Source organism: Bipolaris victoriae (genome assembly GCF_000527765.1).
Source record: "Bipolaris victoriae FI3 unplaced genomic scaffold scaffold_89, whole genome shotgun sequence".
Lineage (NCBI taxonomy): Eukaryota > Fungi > Ascomycota > Dothideomycetes > Pleosporales > Pleosporaceae > Bipolaris > Bipolaris victoriae.
The window spans coordinates 21,937-35,907 of NW_014575303.1; the positions used below are offsets into that span (position 1 = coordinate 21,937).

General features: G+C 49.5%; 6 protein-coding genes across 6 annotated transcripts; 3 read left to right on the top strand and 3 right to left on the bottom strand.

Moving 5' to 3' along the window:
- Nucleotides 1-576: 576 nt before the first annotated feature.
- On the bottom strand, nucleotides 577-2,007 carry COCVIDRAFT_40631 (hypothetical protein; the record flags this gene model as incomplete). Its single annotated transcript, XM_014697835.1, has 3 exons — nucleotides 577-790; nucleotides 849-1,444; nucleotides 1,507-2,007. The coding sequence occupies 3 exons, from the start codon at nucleotides 2,005-2,007 to the stop codon at nucleotides 577-579; spliced, it is 1,311 nt and encodes a 436-aa protein (XP_014553321.1).
- A 282-nt stretch (nucleotides 2,008-2,289) lies between these two features.
- Nucleotides 2,290-2,997, top strand: COCVIDRAFT_40632 (hypothetical protein; the record flags this gene model as incomplete). Its single annotated transcript, XM_014697836.1, has 2 exons — nucleotides 2,290-2,401; nucleotides 2,456-2,997. 2 exons carry the CDS (start codon nucleotides 2,290-2,292, stop codon nucleotides 2,995-2,997), a joined length of 654 nt encoding a protein of 217 aa, XP_014553322.1.
- Nucleotides 2,998-6,022: 3,025 nt separating this feature from the next.
- On the top strand, nucleotides 6,023-7,989 carry COCVIDRAFT_40633 (hypothetical protein; the record flags this gene model as incomplete). Its single annotated transcript, XM_014697837.1, has 6 exons — nucleotides 6,023-6,063; nucleotides 6,117-6,145; nucleotides 6,193-6,975; nucleotides 7,033-7,521; nucleotides 7,573-7,676; nucleotides 7,726-7,989. The coding sequence occupies 6 exons, from the start codon at nucleotides 6,023-6,025 to the stop codon at nucleotides 7,987-7,989; spliced, it is 1,710 nt and encodes a 569-aa protein (XP_014553323.1).
- An 819-nt stretch (nucleotides 7,990-8,808) lies between these two features.
- Nucleotides 8,809-10,701, bottom strand: COCVIDRAFT_107960 (hypothetical protein; the record flags this gene model as incomplete). The annotated part of the gene is made up of 5 exons (XM_014697838.1): nucleotides 8,809-9,054; nucleotides 9,110-9,525; nucleotides 9,575-10,092; nucleotides 10,154-10,529; nucleotides 10,593-10,701. 5 exons carry the CDS (start codon nucleotides 10,699-10,701, stop codon nucleotides 8,809-8,811), a joined length of 1,665 nt encoding a protein of 554 aa, XP_014553324.1.
- An 873-nt stretch (nucleotides 10,702-11,574) lies between these two features.
- COCVIDRAFT_18769 (hypothetical protein) lies at nucleotides 11,575-12,047 on the top strand (the record flags this gene model as incomplete). The annotated part of the gene is made up of 2 exons (XM_014697823.1): nucleotides 11,575-11,686; nucleotides 11,797-12,047. The coding sequence occupies 2 exons, from the start codon at nucleotides 11,575-11,577 to the stop codon at nucleotides 12,045-12,047; spliced, it is 363 nt and encodes a 120-aa protein (XP_014553309.1).
- Nucleotides 12,048-13,035: 988 nt separating this feature from the next.
- On the bottom strand, nucleotides 13,036-13,965 carry COCVIDRAFT_18770 (hypothetical protein; the record flags this gene model as incomplete). Its single annotated transcript, XM_014697824.1, has 3 exons — nucleotides 13,036-13,772; nucleotides 13,819-13,831; nucleotides 13,882-13,965. The coding sequence occupies 3 exons, from the start codon at nucleotides 13,963-13,965 to the stop codon at nucleotides 13,036-13,038; spliced, it is 834 nt and encodes a 277-aa protein (XP_014553310.1).
- Nucleotides 13,966-13,971: the final 6 nt, after the last annotated feature.

Below are 13,971 nucleotides of genomic sequence, written 5' to 3' on the forward strand. Positions count from 1 at the left end.
GTTTTCTTTTATACAAGGAATCGGAACCAAAGAAAAAAGATCAGTCACTGCATTTTCGACCTATCATTCACTTTTATCAATCTTGCTCTTTTTTTCCCAAGATTATATCGAACTTTAACTCGCCGGTCTGTATTTCGTAAATATACAGCGCTCTGATGACCCCATCCATCCATCCATCCATTGTGTCTACACAGCCACAAGCCACAAGAAAAAGAGAGAGAGAAGAAAGATATATGTAGAAAAAAAGAGGGAGGAGCCATCGAAACCCCTCCCCTTCTTTTTTTTGGGAAAAAAGGGAAAAATAAAGACGCCAGTTCCCTGATGCCAATCAAGTACATGCTCCCGTTTGCAAAGCCTAAAATAACCGGAATCCCATGATTGATTGTTTTTTTCTTTCCTTCCTTCCTTTCCCCCAAACACAATCATAGATCATGGCATTCATCCTCATACTTGTTCATCATCATCTCCTGCCCCCACCTCACCATGTCATCTGCCTCCCCAGAAGCTGTTCATTTACACGTCATCCCCATTTATTTGCCATGAACAAGGATTTTTCTTTGCAAGGAAAACTAGGGCTCATTTGGCAACGGCCGCGCTGAGAACTTGGGTCCTGAAGAAGCCGCCCTTCGTTCGCTCAATGACTTGTTGGTAGACGGATTGTGGGGGATGGTTCATGACGACTGTGCCGGCTTGGTAGTCAATCTTTGCGTCTACGCGCGTGTCGCGGATGAGGTTGACAATCCACTTCTCACCCTCATCCTGGGAGAGACCGAGACGTGTTGAGAGGTCCCTGCGAAGAAAATTATTAGCAAATGTTCTGAAGTCGAAAAAAACTTCCGTAAACTTACTTGATATCAATTCTCTGGTGAATCTTGCAGTAGCTCTCAGAAATCAGATGCCTGGCCGCATCTACAAACTGGTCTGCCGCGCCCAACAGGAAGAAGTCGTTCTTGAGAATCTCCTCGGTCTCGCTGAGTTTCTTTTGTGCCTCCTCAAAGTCAAAGTCAATGTACAAGGCCTTGATGAAGTCGGTGACAGGGTCGCTGTATTCGTAGCCTTCTTGACGTACGATCCTGATCAGGTCCTTGAGCTGCTTCTGGTACTGGTTCGAGTTCCTGCCGCGGTTGCGGCCGGTGATGACGGCGGCAGCAAGGTAGCGCAGGATCCAGGGGCAGTTTGTCTGGATGGTGTTGATGTATGCGGGGGAGAAGAACATGTCGGTGAGGGTTTCGCGCGAGGTTTCGTGGTTGAAGAGGGGGAAGAGCGACCAGTGGATCAGCCAGGTGCGGTGCTGCAGTTGTGCGAGAGGGTTGTTGAAGAGGCGTGTGTCGATAATCTCCTTGAGCTTGTTGATCTCCTCCATGGCCGAGTCCCAGTTGACGGACAGAATCTCGCAGGCGAGCTTACCCCACGTGGCTTCGCGTTCCTTGTCACCATCGGTGGTCTGGAAAAGGTGTGTTAGCGAGGCATGATACAGAGCGAGTGCGCTTGCAGGCAGAGACATACCAGAACTCTGAATCGGTAGAGCAGCTCTGCAGCATGTGGGTAGACACCGCACGAGTATTGGAACTGACCAAACTCGAGCAGCTGGTTGACCATTTCCATGTCGACGCCGTGGCTCTCCTTGAGATAGGCCAAGTTCTGCTGCTTGTCACTCCTCAGGTTGGTAACGACGTTCTCGTCATCCAAAAGACCGCTAATCTTGCTGGTGGCCTCCTCGAGCTGGTCGCGCTTCTGCAGGACCTCCTCGCGCTTTTTCTTGTACTCGTCAGACATGTCGGAGAGGCCGTGGACGTCCTGGTGCAGTTGGCCGACGAAATCGGTCATGTTTGTGGGCTTGAGAAGTTCGAGGAGCAGCTTCTTCTGCTCGACTGTCTGTTCAGCCTCTTCATCGCTCGAGAAGTTGAGGAGCGGGTAGATGAGGTGGCGGTCGAGGTTGGGCATAAGCTTGGGAAGGAGCGAGTATTGTTCGGCGATGCTAGCGCCAGTTGCCGCTGAGTCCGCCATGGTGGGCGATTGTGGTCGTCGTGGTCGGCGGCGGGGGAGTGGGAGAGGGTGGTGGGAGGGGCGGTGGTGGACGCGAAATTCGTCTTGTCGGCGGGCGGCGGTGGTGGTGGGGTTAGGATAATGAAAAACGACTGTGCGCAAGCGAGGACCCTTGTACGCTAAACTTGTGGTGTTGAGCCGCAATTCACGCATCAAGCCCGCATCGTCATTCTCCGCGCCACACATCCCCACGCCTGGCTATTCTTTTCCTGACAGGCGATTGTTCGATTCTGGTATATTACAATGCCTCGTATGCAATATCTCGTTTCTCTGCTGAGGCCATTGGCCGCTCCGCGAGTAATCGCTTACCGACAATGCCTACGCTTCTCCACTGCAAGCACATGGCAAGCTGAGCGTTAGTTCCTCACCTCTATGCCAAACTATGCGCATATCCACTTACTATTAACAGAGCCTCCGCCAAATCCTAAGCCCATAACCAATCCCTCTCTCCCACCAAACGCCTCATCTCAACACCCATCAACACCCCAACAAGCCCAGCGCGCCGCCGACCTCGCAGCAGCAGAATCCCTCACCGAAGGCGACAGTGCACAACCACCAGAACCCAAGCCTGTCCTACCCTCCAAGCATCCCCGCGCCGACACCAAGCCAAAAGACGCTACCACCGCGCCCTCATCACAAAAGCCCAAATCACCCAAGAAACAAAAGATACCGCCTACCCAAAAGATATCTCTGCCGCCCCCCAAATACCACGTCTCGCGATCAATAAACAAGAACCTGCCCATCTACACCGACTACAAGCGCGGCGGCAACCTGCACCAGACTACTATACGCAAGATCACGGGCGATTTGTCCGCCCTGAGAGACGAACTGAGGGTCTTCCTCAACAAGAAGAACGAGGATGTCAAGATTAACAGTCTGACGAGCCACGTTATCGTTAAGGGTCATCATACTAGTGAGATTGCAGAGTTCCTAAAAGCTAGGGGGTTCTAGACTGGACGGTTGAGCCAGGCTATAGAGGGCCGATGTGTTGGACGTCGAGAGTGATGACTGAAAAAAATGGACAGGAAAGAATATTGGACTTTTTTTGTGTATTTATGTTGTATCATGTGTATAAAATTACTACGATCGCCGGGAACTGGCATCAACGCGTTCTATGTATTTGGCTGGCCGTGAGGGGTGAAGAATGTGTTTTGTCAGCGTCTTGACCATATTTGACAAATGTCTTTTTTTTTCAAATTTCACGGAGATATGGAGATTTGGGCGCTAAGACGTGTACAAGGTATTCACCCAGATCATCTTCATGTGGTAAACTAAGCACATGCACGTACAACTCCGCTTTCCCCAAAAGCATTCAAACTTTGTATAGTACTACTACAGCAATGCTTACATCATGATGGCCTATGTTTGGCTTGCATACCAACTCTACATTTACGATCTGCCATCGCTCAAGCCTATTGGAGCAATGCCCAAGCCACCAGACTTGGTAGCAAACGCGTGGCTACTATCCCCGCCCATGAGCCAGTTTGTATCCAATCCGCTTCGCACCTTGTATACACGCTTTATGTACTCTTGCACCATGAGTCATTGGCCTATCACGTCCAAGATACACGTAGCGCAATAAATTCTCTGACACCCACTCTTGTATCGTCGCCCTTGAATATCTCCCCATTATGCCGCATTGGTCTTTCTTTACCGTCAGAGATGACAAGCTTGGTACGTCGAGGCCCTGGCGACATTGGGGCATAGCGCTCGTATCCATGCCGGATATGGTAAGATGTGCTTGCAGGTACAATCCTTGTGCATTCGACGTCAGTTGCTGTCAGATTTCAACAATGTGCTGCTCATTCACCGACTTATGCGGGTCAAAATGAGCCAACCCTTGGACGTTGACAGCGTAGACAGTATTTGACAACATGTACCCATATATAGCAGCAACATCGAGGACGCGTCCTTGCTCGGCTATTGTTTCTCAACGGGGCTTCGGGGACATGGCCTGTTTTGCTCCGACAGGGCAGAGAGATCTTGAAACTTTTGACTACCAAAAGTTTCAAGACCTTCAAGACGTCCAGGCATCTTCGTGTGAGGACAAACATCACCCCACCTTCATATCATCCTGGCCAAGGTCGCATACGTACTGCTGAGGAGAGCTCGGTACGAAGCGCGTATGGGGGCGGATCGAGACGAGGACGCGATGGGAGGATTCCCTAGGCACTGAGAGTATGCAAGTCGACGCCGAGTACCGTGATATCAAAGAGCTCTCGTCCACTCAGAATAGACCGGTATGCGTGCCGATAGGTGCGTATATGGCGCTAGTAAAATCAAAACCACCCAAAGGAAATACTCTGGAGCTTTATATCCTTTGACGTTCCATATCGTAAATTGCGGTTTTCTCTTAGACAAATATTCCCGGATCGAAGGAACTCATCTTTCCAACAAGTGCTTCGCTAGATTTGGACGCCTTGCCGTCATTTAGCACGCCACTGATTGTCGACCTGGACCAGAATGTGTCAGTTGGAACGGTCAACCATCCAGAATAATTCCACGATAGGTTTGTCCTCGTTGCGTACAGAATGCTGCTTCTGAATGCGCTTGCCGTGGCTGACAGTAGCAGAAGAAATATGGGTGCTCTTATAATGGCCCAACGAACTTCTCTGGCCTCAGCAGCATGGCCCTTTCGTCTCGGTCTCTGGCCAGTCTCGCATCTCGTGAGGTTGAGGTGTGGCGTTTACGGCTCTCGGCGATTTCATACAAAAAAGACTGAAATTTTAGAGGCTCAAACAAAATCGAATGTAAGAGGGCGTGAATGACTGCATGGATGAGCGCAGTGAATTGGTGAGTAGGTATAAGATGTGACACAACAGCAATTCGGTGGCCAAGGCGCCGAGTTACTGGCTCCTGCACTCGTCACGAAGTTTGGCACTATCTGAGCCACGTTTAGCGAAACCAAAAAGACACAAGAGATCAATATCGCCCTCACAAAAGACATGCTATTATGCTCTATATCTTGTCGATTTGCCCAGTATAGCTGCTGAAAGAGCATAGCGAACGATATTGAAGACTCTTTGTATGATCAGATCATCCGCGCGTCCTAATTGTACAAAAAATATTTCTCGATACGAATCAGTCTATTGGGACTAGGAGCATTCTGGCTACGTCAGCGATTTCGGCCCACAGGGTGCCAACACTGGAACCCTGGAACCTCGAGTGCGGGCTCTTCCTTTAAAGGTCCGGAGTTGGCTTGCTACACGTAATGATGAACCTTCAGGGTTATATAGGCTAGCTGTAGGAGTGAGTGGCGGCTAAGCTTGTAGAGCTCTGGCAGCTGTGACTGGCTTCGGGAATTTGGCCCGTAGCAAGCTTCATCCAGCAAGGATTAACAGCACAAGCGCGTGAATATCGGATGTGCCGCAACTTTCAGTAAATCTGAAGTTATAAACAATCATTGCGTGAGCGCGGCTCGATGACTACACACTCTCGAGACCCCGACGCAGATAAAGGACGTTGCGACTTGACCGTGATCTGCAGAATTAATGTGCCGTGTATCAAACGAGTGCCTCCGCGGCTTCCTTTGCAACACGTCAGTGGGTAAGGAATCTTATTCGACAAATGACTAATATAATCGAAGCCACACTCGATAGGTAACGATCTCGTCTCGATACTACTATTGGGCTCTAGGATATACCTTTTTGGAACTTACAAGCCACATCTAAGCGCCCTTTTTCGTCGCTCCCAATCTCCCCAGGCGGCTTCCAATGTCAGTCACTTGGTGATCTTTCGAGCGAAGTCGGTGAAGTGCATGGGCAACCCCAATACACACATACTACACAACCACGGTACGGATCCCCGCAATCAGCCACCATCTGGACTTGAGAAGATTGTTGTTTTGGAACTGCAACTTGATTTGGGCGGCACCATGGACCCCGCTGACACTGCGACAGGTACACCAATATTCGATTAGTAGCTTCCAGTATCCACGTATGGGGTAAAGTCTTGTTGGAGCCTTTATATTCGATGCATGCTGACTTGGTATAGTAAATACCGTTCTAGGAGTGGCTGGTCAGTAATGATCCCAATCTGGTGGTCACAAAATAATGCTGACCTGGACAAAGTCTTACATGTCGAGCACGCCGTGTCAAGTGTAAGTTCGCTACAAAAATTGTTCATCTGCGCTTACACGAAACTCAGGCGACGAAACTCATCCAACATGTAAGGCCTGTAGCAAGAAAAACCGGCCCTGCCAGTGGGAGGAACCGCACACCAAGTTCAAAGACTATCGACCTGGTGGAGCTTCATCAAGCAAGTTTGCTACAGGCGGCACGGACGATGAAAATGAGGCCAGAGACAATTTGGACGGCGCGGACGGCGAGGATGGAGAAGATGAAGATGAAGAGATGGATGGTGCCGACGGTATTGGTGAAAGAAGTCGCAGCCAGTCCATCTCACAGAGAAACATTCGGAAAAACAGTCAGACCGATGGGGTACTAGACAGTCCATACTCCAGCACGCCTTCCGCATCGGCCCAAGGATTTTCGGCTCCGCCATACTATGTCAACAAGGTGGAGGATACGAGGGGCCATGTGCCGATGGAGACCTTCCTGGCGCAGGAGAGCCAGATGGACCAACACCCCCTAGGCACCGCAGGCCATGCAGCAGAACCCATTCCTCTGACCCATGAAGAAGCCCTCTTGGTCCATCATTATACCGAACACATTGGCCGCTGGCTTGACTGTACAGACGCAACCGATCAGTTCACTCTTGGAGTACCCGAAAAAATCACCCTTTGTTCCGTCCTTCGTCACGCCGTCATTGCACTCGCTGCTCGTCACTCTCGAAACGACTCTGTTGCAGACGCGGCCTATCAGCGCTGCATCTCGCTCCTGATCTTGCGGCTGAACGAGGAGGCTGCAAGTCATGATGAGACCCTTCTATGTGCCATCGTCATACTACACTTCTATGAGCAGCTCAGCGGTAAGCTTACCCGACACCTTCGATATATGCCGTTTCTTTGCTAACTCTTACATCTAGTTCCCTCAAGTGTAGGCTTAGAAGACGAACAACATCTTGCAGGTTGCTCGGCCATCATCCGCTCCTCACAAGGACATCATTTCGTAGACCCTTCAGCACCCACTCTGCGCGAAGCTGCCTTCTGGGTATACGTACGGCAGTGCATACACAAAGCTACTATAAACCAACAACCGCTCGACATCGATTTCTCATTGCAGCTGCATCCAACACCCAGCTCAATGCGAGATGCACATCCACTGGCACGGCTAAGGTTGGAAACGGCTTGGTCCAACCAAATGGCATGGAACCTTGCGCGCGTCGTCAACTTCTGCTATGATGGGAACGAGGTATACGGCGATATGCGTTCTAGGATGCAACAGTGGGAGGAGCTGTGGGAGCTTGTTCACACATGGATGCGGGACAGGCCAGCCGGCTTCAATCCCATCTATCAAGGTCCTGTGGATGATAGCTGCTCGTTTCCAAATACCTGGTTTACAGCCGATTGGCATGGTAAGATTACTTAAGCCTCCTCTCTTACCGCTGCGCATACTAATTCATCAGCCGTTTCATTCTGTTACTACCACTTTGCTTGCATCATGCTACTCCGGTTCAGGCCACACTCAGATTCGGTAGTTCATGACGGCTATCGACTATCTGAAACAGATGTAAATCTTTCCGTCTTTCATGTACCAGACTGATTGCTAACTTCTATAGCACCAAATCCTATCGCATGCACAAGCCATTTGCGGAGCTGCCAAAAGCTCGAAAGAAGCAGTACCACTAGCAATCACAGTCCGCCACACTGTTTTTATCTGGGGCCCGCTTGTATCAAGCGAGAAACAGAGGAAAGAAATAATTGAGATCTTGGCCGACTTTGAAAGAGACCACGTCTGGCCAACGGCCTGGCTGATCAATGCACTCAGAAACGAGTGGGACATGTCTGGTGCTTCAACCGCCAGTTCTCCAATGAAACAATAGAATTTTTTTTTTATCAAACACCCCAGTCCATCGTTCCCGAAACGTGTTGGGCAGTTTTCTGTGATGGATGTAACCGCACTTAACTCACGCCTTGCCATAAGCCATCAAACAATGGTCGCTCCTACTAATCTTTGAGAAAAGGAACCTGACACATCAAGCGCAGACCCTCGTCGATGGAAAAAGCAAATACTCAGGTGACGCAGTACAGTACCCTGAACCCGATGTCCATTATCTCACCATATGACCAGTATCCCATACCTATCCTCAACAATCCTCATGGCTAGCGCTACCACCCATTCACCCTTGCTACACCCAAGGCAGAACATAGCACCGCTGACCTCTGATGTCATTGGCCGTAATCCGATGAGCATTCTTCCCAAAAGTCTCTCGCAATGCGCCACGTATCGCCGGGTATTCGTCCCGGCGAACACCCACCAATCAGATTGCAGATGGCCGTCTCACACGAAAGAATCACGCGCAAACATTATGGGTAGTGAGGTATTCTTTTGTATGCCACTTGTCGGGTCCCACACAGACCCTCTGTATTGACGTTACCAAAGCATTGGAATCGTATGATTACTGGTCTTATTTGGCGTGCGGGATCTCTTGGGTATGGGAAGTCGGCACAGGGCCTTCGGTGAAATGGGCCGAAGGCCATCTCGACTGATGGAAACTTTATGAGATCGCGACAATGGGAACCAGCATCGGATATTGATGAAATATACGTCATATGTCTTGGAAAAAATGTTTAAAATAAAATTAACATTACTATTATCTTTATAATAGCTGACTGTGTTTAGAAAGTGATCATCGGATGCCCTAGGGATTTGGAGCAGATGTATGACGATTCTTGCCCTCAACTATCTCGCGCATGATGCGTGCTTTTTGCTGCTCTTCCGCCTCACTACTGACATCGTGGAACACTTGGTCCATTTCCTCTAGCGTCTTGCCAGACGTTTCCGGGATAACGAAGAATGTGAATATGAATGCGAGGAGACAGAAGACAGCGAAGAAAGTGTAGGCGCCGTAGCCGGTGTTCTGGACAAGAGGTGGAGTAATGAGACCCTGAAACGCGCGTTAGTGTCTTGTTCCTTGTATCGCTGAGCAAGTTGCTACTTACGATTACAAAGTTGTTGAACCAGTTGGAGCATGTCGACAAGGCAACACCCTTTGCGCGGAGTGAAGAAGGGAAGATTTCAGACGGCATAGCCCATGGTACGGGACCCCATGTGGCACCGAAACTGAACATGTAGAAGAAGAGGAAGGCGACGGCGACCCAGCCTTCAGTCGAGTAATCAGCCCATCGGCCACCAAACTTTCCTACCAGGACAGCAATAATGAGATGGCAGATGAACATGAGCGCAGCGCCACTCAGGAGCAGAGATCGGCGTCCAAAGCGATCCATGGTCCATAGACTTGTCGCAACACCCACGAGCTGGGTGCAATTGATGATACCGGAGAGAAGGAGCTGCATTTCGTAGTCTTGGCCAAGAGTCTTGAAAAGAGAGGGCGAGTAGTAGATGAGAGCGTTGATACCTGGTATTCCGTCAGTTACGTCTTTTGTAGAGTGTGGTACTATACATACCGACGAATTGTTGGAAAAACATGATGCCAACGCCGACAACGGTTCGCCTCCAACACCCGTGTCTGAAGCAATCGAGCCACGATTGAATCTCGAGTTTGAATTCATCCATACGTGTATTTCCCTGCAAATCGGGATGTCTTTCCAAGTTAACCTCGCGGTTGAAAGCAACCTCGGCACGGATTTCACACCATTCTTGGAACACACGAGTGTCATCGGTCGGGAGTTTGCGGAGTTTTCCAAGGACTTGGAGGGCTTCGTCGTCGCGGCCTTTGCTAGCTAGCCAGCGAGGTGAGAAGGGAAGGAAAACGATGCCAGCACCCAAGATCAGACCTGGAATCATTTGAATGAGGAAAGGAAGGCGCCATGCCCATTCTCCGGCCATGTAGCGGGTACCATACGTTGTCCAGAAGGCGACTACGATACCGAGAACGATGCTAAACTCCTGCAAAACGAGAAGGGCACCACGGATCTCTGGAGGAGCAATTTCCGAAATGTAGAGTGGAGCGATTGTTGCAAGTCTATACCCAGTTAGATCTCGCCCTAGGGGCAACAGCATCTCAGTGTGGAGTTTCAACTTACGCTCCAATACCCATTCCTCCAACCAGTCGTCCCACCGTCAACATAGCATAACCCATAGCCGCAGTCTGCAAAATACTTCCAATCGTAAAGATAATGACCGCGACGACAATGGAGTATTTCCTGGATAGCTTATCTGCAATCCATCCGGCAAACAGCGCACCGATAAGGGCACCAAGTTCCAGCATAGCAGTCATCAATCCCTTCCAGAATCCCGCGCCTGAAGCATCGTCCGAAACGCGAGGGAAGCGGCCGAGGAATTGGTCCATGACAAGCGTCACGGAGATGACACCCTGGTCGTATCCAAAGAGAAGGCCTCCAATGGTGGCGAATGCTGCGCACATGGCGACATATGGATTGGTAAAGAGACCACTAAATCCTGGGTGGGGTCAGTTATTATTATCACGAAATTCGTTGTGGGTGGTTTGGTGGAGAAGCATACCTGTCGGTCCATACGGCTCCCTAGCTATCGATCCATCTCTACTGGCACAAGAGACCATGGTCTCCTGTTGTTCTTGTGGGACACTTTTGACCGAATCGCCTCTACCCATGTTGGTTTCAATGGAGTTCCTGGTGCTCGTGTGGACCCAGTCCGATAGAATTGAACAAAAATCTCGAGTGAGAAGAGTAGTAGAAGAGGAGAATGTCGGTCAGCCTTTATGTACACACTGGATAATTCGTTTGGTCTCGCGTTAGATCTTTCAAGGTGGATCCACAACACCTGTCTGTCAACGCTAGTGGCAGGCCTATTATCGCTGTTGCAACAGGCATCCGATAACGTTCTGGTTAACAGCGGTGTCGAGGTAAAAACGGCGACTAGAAAGTTCCGTGTTCACATGCGGTTTAAGCGGTTGGGAACCGCATTCTTTGGTCCTATTACTTGTTCTGATTGCTGGTTCCCATATGTGCGTACGCAGGGGTCACTTTGTTGACGCAAACATCGGGCGTGCGTTCAGAAGCTCGCTCGAAGTTTCTGTGGACCCCCAGTCCGAGACTGGCCGATCTGCTTTGCTATGGATCGTGAGAATCGATACCAAAGATACGATGGATGTTCTAATATTCTTGACTCGCTTGGAACTCGCGTGATATTTACTGCTAAATTCTGCTATTGGTTGATACTGCTCGTTTTTGTAACGCCGCATGGTGCTTCTGCCACCTTGGTGTGCTTGTTCCCACGTCTACAGATGCCCCTGAGACCAGTAGAAGTACCCAGAATCCCCAGATGACGAGCATAACGCCTCACCCGTTACCCCACAACCCCAGAATAAGGTTCGCCTCGTTCCGCGCTGTGCGTATGTCCAGTAGGATAGGATTCTTTTCTAACTTATTCGTCTTGGGGGAAATGTTGCCGGCCAGAGTGGAGGTCACGGCGAAAATTGCTGGCTAGGGTTCAGATGGATGCATATCGAGCGCTGCGCTAAGCCATGTACGGTAGAGATGGCAAGTCTCCCCGACCAGTGGGCCGCGGAGTGGGACACTATCGTCGCGAAGTAACTCGAACCGCTGTCATATACAGAGTAAGTAAAGTTGATTCTAGTATGTGCATGTCAACTAGTTATAGTAGAATAATGACTAAGAGTTCACTCCATAAGCCCAAAAATGACCTTCTTCTATCTCCGGCTTTTAACCTATAAAGCACTGTCTAGTATGGATACTTCGCAACCTGTGTAGGTGTATCAGTATACATCACACCACTCTGCTCAAAGCAAACCTTACATTGCCAAGGATGCCACAAAGTGGAACGATCATGGGTTTTCTCCACACCTATGGCATTTTTCAAAGCCATGTGACTCCAGTCTTGATCTCGGAGCGGTCTGTCCGTGACTTTTGCTATGCTAGGCTACGTGGTCTCCATGGAGATCGCGATCCAGGAACAGTAGTTGACTTCGCAAGGTAGAGAAGGCATTGGGAACATGTGCACCTACATCCAAATCAATTGCTAGATCCCTCAAATAGTTAGCCACTGAAAATGAAGTCGAAGTAGGAAAAGGGCTATCCTGTAGAAGAAAAAGAGTATCAGTCAAATGCACACCCTTTACCACAGTTTTTGGGCCCAATTTCAAAGGTACGTCTCAGAAAACTCAAGTGAGGTTGACTAGTAATTCATTTATGCGGCTTCAAATATACTAGCTCACTCATAACACCCAACACAATTTGTGATAGGCAATCGCCAAATATGATTTGACATTGTTCGATGTCTTCGAATCATATTCTGTCAATAAAACTACCCTCAGATGATTGGGTCAGCTGCACGGGGAATGCTAGAGAACCAGTTGCTTTGGGCCAAGAATTAACCATGTTTGTTTAGATCTACAGCGATCATGTGCTAGTCTTCTCATGGGCATGGTCGACGTCTACAACAGTATCTAAAATTCGCGTACAGAGCTTTCGCAATTCTCAAAAATGCCAAAATGATTGCTGCTTCGGAAGATGTCACTACCCTATTGACTTTGTTAGAGCAAAGTTGTTCGCTGCACAGCTTGTAGTTATTTCCCGTTAGTTGGAAGGCAAAAAATAATCCAAGTACCATCTACTTCCTTTCCGTAGATACAGCAAAGAAAGCAAGACACGAGCAAAAAAGGCAAAAAGAAAAACACCCCCGCTGGGGGCATTGTACGATATGGTTATGCGACATTGACAAGATTCGAACTTGCGAGGCCGAAGCCATTAGATGACATGAATGAGTAATTCAAGTCTAACCCATTAACCACTCTGGCACAATGTCAGATGATTCGATAGAAGTCTGGGAAATTTGATCGTTTATATCAGTATTGTACACTCAGGAGTAGCTGCACAAGGGTAGCACTGGTTGGCGGGGCACATCCCACCCCACTTCGCAGGGCGCCTAACAGGAGCTTTCGATCCACAAACTTTGTATTGATTGATTAGAGACTAGACTTTCCACTCAACGACCAAGTCTTATCACCAGTAACCTTTCCTTCCTGCTTCAACTTGTTCAAGATCTGCAGTATGCCCCTCTCCGCCGGCTCCCAGAGGCTTTCTGGATAATCCTTGTATATCACCTTGACAATGCCCATCGACGACAACCCCAACCCACCCTCATCCGCAGCCAGCACATCCAAGACCTGCTGCTCACGCTGCTTGCGATGACCAATGTACTCTTTGATTTTTGCTGGGCCATTGTCGATAACAGGGCCGTGACCGGGGTATGCGCGACCGCCAAACTGCTTTGACATGGCCTCGAGACTGTTCATGTATGTTGCTAGATCCTCGAAGACCGCTGTGCCCTGCCCCAGCACATTGTCGGCCGTGAACATGGAGTCTTCTTCCTCCAACACAAAGGCCATGTGGTCGGTGGTGTGTCCAGGACAGTAGCATGCACGCAACGTCGCGCCCTCAGTCTCAAACTTCTGTCCATCGGCTATAGGGAGCCAGTCTTGGTGTGGATCTTTTTTGTAGACCTTGGTGTTAGGAGCGTGCTCGAGGAGATCAGGGACTCCTTGGATATGATCAGGATGCCAGTGTGTCAAGAGTACCTTTTCGATTGCGATGTTCTCCTTTGAGAGCAGCGACTTGATGGACGCTATCCACTGGGGTCTGCCTTCGCCCGTATCGATGAGGAGTCGCGATGCACCTTGACCGACGACATAAGTGTTGGTACCTGTACTGATCAATATGAATTCCGAAATGAAACGAGATGCGCAAACCTTGCAAAGTGAACTTGAAGTTTGTCAGTGTATGTTATTACCTTGCGATGCGACGCCGCTTACCTTGCCCGGGTTACCACCAAGCACTCTAATCACCCGATCGCTCAACTTCTCGATCTCAGGCAAAGGTACTAGTGCGTCGACCATCTTTGA